Raw genomic sequence first — 5,458 nt, 5'->3', positions numbered from 1 at the left:
CAATGTTTCGCTATTAGCACTAAAACGTCAAACTTTTCTTTTGAGAAAAAGACAAACAGATTTTGGTTTAAAAATGATCTTCTTCTGCTTTAAGGATGCCTCCAATGGCTATCGTACACGTGAACAAAGTCATCTTCTCATTTCACCCCAAGTGTCAATTTAGATTCAATTCTTGAAAATCACCTCACCCCGTTAACATTATCACTTGCAAAATTATGTTGGAAAGAAAAGGAAGAAATAAATCAACATATGGAAACATGACAAATTGGATTTCGTAAAAAGAATAACAAACTGTTTTTATTTCATGTACACCAGCCCAATCTCTACAACCGTCCGATCTCATCAAATGATACACGTGCCACATCCACCGAAATAATCAACCGTCCAAACCCAAAATAATAGAATCATCAACAACCCATACATAACAAATAAATTTAAATAATAAAAAAAAGAAAAGAAAAGAAACACTACTCAAAAGAACAAAGAGAGCAACAAAACAAGATCCTCAAGAATCATGATCCAAAAGCCCGCGTACAGCCTAAAAGGCGGAGACTCACTTTCTTAAGCCAAAAGGGCGGCGAAGAAAGTGGCGGCAAGGGCGGTTGCACCAATGAAAACACCGTTGGTGGAGGCGGCAGAGGGAGGAGGGACTACTTCAGCTGAAGGCTCGGAGGCTGGTGTAGACCCACCTGATGGGGTAGGAGCAGGAGGGGAAGAGACTGGTGAAGGAGAAGGTGAAGAAGTTCTTGGAGAAGGAGATGGGGAAGTGGTGGGGGATGGTGTTGGAGCTGTTGAAGGAGCTGGAGATGGGGTTGGGGAAGGAGTTGGAGATGGGGTTGGTGTCGCCGATGGGGAAGGTGTTGGGGCTGCTGGCGTAGCAGCTGGCGTTGGTGAAGATGTTGGTGGGGATGTTGGTGCAGCACCTGGTGCTTGAGCCATGCAAGAGGTGGCCAAAAGACCTAAGATCATCAAAACCTTAAACATCGTAGAACTCATCTTGGCAAAGACAGAGGAACTAAGGAGAGAAAAACTCAAACTTTGACAAGAGAGTTTGGGAGTGAGGGAACTGAAAAGAGAGAAGGGAATATAAAAAGGGGGGAGAAAGTGGGAGAGGACAGGGGAGATAAAGGAGGGGACTTAATCAATCAATAATGCAAATAGATTCTTTTGAATTGTTTATACAAAAGTATGCAAAGTGAAACACATTTATATACATGTACATGCAAGCACATATAACATGATGGCTAGCTAAGCAATGTGTTGGATGCTTCATTTTCTTTCTTTTTCTTTGTAGTTTCTTCCAGGTTCAGGTACAAATACAGTACCTAACCAATAAGGGCTAAGATTTTGACACCTGTCTACTCTGCGGGGGCTTTTAAGTAACTTAATAACCATTGTAAATTTTGGACTATGAGGTGAAATTTTGCCCTGTTTTAGATTGTGGATTTACTGTAATGCCACTAAGGTTGGACGTGTGTCGGTAGCTTAAGGTCAGTAAAATGTCCCTATCCAGTCCATAATTACGAATTTGCCCAATTGTTAGGAAACAAAAAAAATTTGGTCACCTTCCCTTCACAGACTGTCCTCCGCGTTAAACTTTTCAACAACTTTCTCTAAAATGGTCGGTGATATTACTTTAATACCCCCCCCCCCTTTGAATATTTCTTCGGTATGCTTGTTTACACAAAAGTCTACATTCAAATTATCAATTTGAACACGTGGCGAGTACCCATATGGATTTTTGAGGTAGAAAATGCATATATATATAAAAAATGAAAACATGGCTAATTTCAACAAGAGATATTAAACTTTTTATTTTTGCCTAAACAAAACTTTACTTTTAAATTCTGATAAGTAGTCTCCGAATGATTAATGACTAAGTCTACCCCTGGGTTTCGGTACAGGTGTCCAAGTCACTGTGGGTATGATCGATGGTGACTCTTTGTTTACATCTTAGATGATTAATGATTTGGAGAATTGAGATATAATTGTTTAGATGGGATTAGCTGGGCATATAGCCGTTTTGTGGAGATAATTGGGGAGAGAGAAAGAAAGGAAGAAAAAAATATAAAATTAAAATTAAGTAACCGTTGCAAATGGGAAACAACTAACATGTTCCAATTTGTGTGCCAAAATGTGCATCTTCTTGTCGTGCTACGAAGACAATACAAGATTTTAGTGGGATTTGATAAAATTGAGGTCTTGGTGTTTGAAGAAACCGAGTTACTTCCTTTGCCTGGACGACAAATGTTTTTCTGGTTGGCGAGAGACACGTGGTGAGCTTAGAAAGGAGTTGCAGGGAGTTTAGGATAAACCTCGATTCAGTGCTGGAATTGTGACGGGAAACGAAGGTATTTTATGGTTTGGTTTAGTCAATCTTTGTTTGTCAAAGATGTAAGATACCCAAAACATGATGAACAGGAGCTGGCAAAAGCTGGCAATAATTAGACAAAATGGGGGGAGAACTGAGAACCCTGGCATATGCTGGATAGTGGGATATTACTAAATTTTTTTATACTCATGCTTGTTAAGCTGCTTAGAATGCGGTGTTATAGGAGAAAATATTCCCCATTTGAAAATTTTTTGCCAATCATTAATTTTGGACAAAATATTTAAATTCGATGTTTTTTTTTCTTTTATCAAGCTGTAATTACCAATCAAAGTACGTGTCAACAATAAATAGTACTAATTTGGAAAGTTAAAATCATTGCAAGCATTTGAGTGTTAAATCAAATAATAAATGCATGTATTTTTTATTTATAAAATTAATATTGAATTTTTTTTTCTCATATATTCTATGTAGAAAAGAAATCTTTCAACTGAACTAATTAAGGCATGTATCCTTTTTAACGTTTTACTCATATTATGGGTTTGAATTTCTCAATCTTTACTTAGAAAAAAAAAAGAAGAAGAAACTTTGTAAGACAGTTAAAACCAGAGTTGCAATTATAAAAGATATCAAATTTGTTTCATCTACCACACGTGTTTTGACTTGGTTGGTTTTTAACTTTGAAATTTAGCTCTGCTTCGAACATCTGCTGCGGCAAACTCGGAATTCAGTTTCTGTTTCAACAAAGGATTATCTTTTAACTCAAAGGGTAGGAGTCATATGACCTCGATTTCTGTAAAAAGAAGGTGGTTCACTGACCTGCACATGTTTGCATAACAAGTGGACGACCAAAGTAACCTTTTAATAATCTCCTATACTTTTTCATGACTTCTCCCGGATTTCTTTTGCTCTCTTCCTTTCTTTAAGTAACCTTCGCCCCTGCTTCCTGGGAGTTGCAGGACCGTTCTTCAAGGCCACGCCTGGTTGGTTGGGTCATGGCTGGAACTTTCAAAATTTTGGATTCTATGTAGCTTGAAAGTTTCCATGTTGATTGATGATTCACACAATTACTAGTAACATCTCAGATTTTTCATTTGTTATGTTTTTCTTTTTGAAAAAAAAAAAAGATAATGAAGGCAAAAAATAGAGTCAATGGTTGCTTAGGATGGGTAGCGTTGGTGAGGCTAGAACCCTAACCGTGAGGGGTTAGCCACACCTAGAGAGGATGGGCGAACCATTTAAAGATAGTCCGGGTTCAAGATTTAAAACTTTTGTTCCCATATCATCTGTCCTTTTAAATTTCTTACATGTACCCAAAAAATTTTATAGAAACTCAAAATTTGTATTTTTTTTTTCATTTTATAAATTCTATCTAATTTATCTCAAAATTAGAATTAAAAATTTATAGAATGAAGTTTTAAATTCTAATCAATGTCCATCAAAAAGATAAATATTTTTTTTTGGTTTAGACAGTAAAAAACTTCTAAACTATTATACTTTATGCAAAAGAAAAAAAATTCTTTTATTGTGTTCAAAGAAACTCCAAAATTTATATCTACACATATTATTAATTTTAACAAAATTAACCGTCATAAAATTTAATATATATATTTTTATTTATATATCTTGATAACATGATTATGTGATAACTGATATAATTATATGAAAATTGATACGACAGTTAACGTCGTATATAAAGCGATCACATTAGTTGTCAAATGATCACATCATTAAATTACCTTAACAAAAAAATTCAAGTTAGATATTAGAGTGGCAGTTAGTAATTTTTTTATTAGATTAAAGATTTGTACGGATACAAATTAAAGGATAAAGCTTTTTTTAATTTAATAAAAAAAGCTTTCTGAATAAAATAAATTAATTCATATATGGTTTTAGTATTTAAATCTATTTTCTTTGACAGTAATAGTGTATCTTAGTTGTGTAAAATTTATTTTGTTTAATTTTTTCTGGTTTTCTAAATGAAAAAAGGGTCTACGAAGTAGGGGCTTTTGAAAAAGTCCGTAAAAGCTGCTAGTTCAAAAGTTTAAGGAATGCAGCATGAGTGATGACTAGCCCAACAAGTTGACCGGTTCTGCGATCAGCATGAAAATTATCCATCACCTTGTCAAGCGATTCCCGACATTAAAAATTTTTGCAGGACTTGTTCCATTCAACCAACTGAGAAGCAGTCTATTAACGCAGAAACTTGAGAAGAATTAATGGTTGGATGTACTAGTGCTACATAGTAAATCTGAATGGGTCTAACAGCCAAAAAAACAGAAAAGGCATTTTTGTCTTTTAATCATTTTGACGCTAAACAAAGCCTCGAGAAGCATTAAAATCATCCTCACTGGTCAAAATAACTCTTTGCTTCAAATGCGTTCTGCTTTCTTGGTTAGCTAAACTAACTCCCCAGTCTGCACAGACCAGTTCTATCTTTCGACCTAGCTTCATCCACAGTCCAACATGGATCTTTTTGTTGGTGGGGCATTGAAATCAATCACTAATCTTTTATAGATAAGGATTTAGCTGTTAGCCGGCAGATAGAAACATACGTTGCATGACTTTTGAGACATAGTCGCTAATGCTGTGCCCTCATATGCCCCCTTGTACATTGTTTTTAGTGTTTTCTGTTATTGGCTTGTCTAAGAACAGTGAACAACTTTATATTCAGGGCTCTGTTTGAAAAGCCTAAACACCTAATTAGTAAACTCATCGAGGAAGGCCCACCCAACTGCTGGATCCTTACAGGGATTAAGCACATTCGTCCATATACATAGATGACCAACCTTACAGGGTGGCTACTTTATGCAGAAGGCATAAGTTTCAAATGCAAAGTCTCTGCACCATTTATGATGCCATGAATGTTTCGCAGTAATAGTCCTGCAAATACACCAGAGCCGACTTGTAACAGGTATCTCTCTCTTTGATGAAGGCAGAAGAAGGATTGACACATCCATGATGAAGCCTCCTCTTAGTTTGGGGAGGGAGAAAAAGGAAGGGGGATTGGGTAGTCGGACTATGTGGTTAACACCGGTGTTTTAAAATAACAATGAGACAACAACTTTAATAAAAAGAGATACAGTAATGAGCATACTACTTTATCAATCTTAAATTAGAAGCAGGCAA

The 5,458-nt window shown here is 36.0% G+C and overlaps 1 protein-coding gene across 1 annotated transcript; it reads right to left on the bottom strand.

The window, feature by feature from the left end:
• Positions 1 to 270: 270 nt before the first annotated feature.
• Positions 271 to 1,187, bottom strand: LOC18611490 (uncharacterized). Its single transcript, XM_018125648.2, has one exon. The coding sequence runs from the start codon at positions 994 to 996 to the stop codon at positions 562 to 564; it is 435 nt and encodes a 144-aa protein (XP_017981137.1). The 5' UTR covers positions 997 to 1,187; the 3' UTR covers positions 271 to 561.
• Positions 1,188 to 5,458: the final 4,271 nt, after the last annotated feature.

The sequence above is a fragment of the Theobroma cacao genome, chromosome 1, assembly GCF_053813885.1.
Source record: "Theobroma cacao isolate CCN51 chromosome 1, ASM5381388v1, whole genome shotgun sequence".
Classification (NCBI taxonomy): domain Eukaryota; kingdom Viridiplantae; phylum Streptophyta; class Magnoliopsida; order Malvales; family Malvaceae; genus Theobroma; species Theobroma cacao.
This window is presented reverse-complemented; position numbering and strand designations above follow the sequence as displayed.

Bases quoted from the DNA above. Each gene is read 5' to 3' on its own strand.
- LOC18611490 (XM_018125648.2), bottom strand. From the start codon at position 996: ATGAGTTCTACGATGTTTAAGGTTTTGATGATCTTAGGTCTTTTGGCC.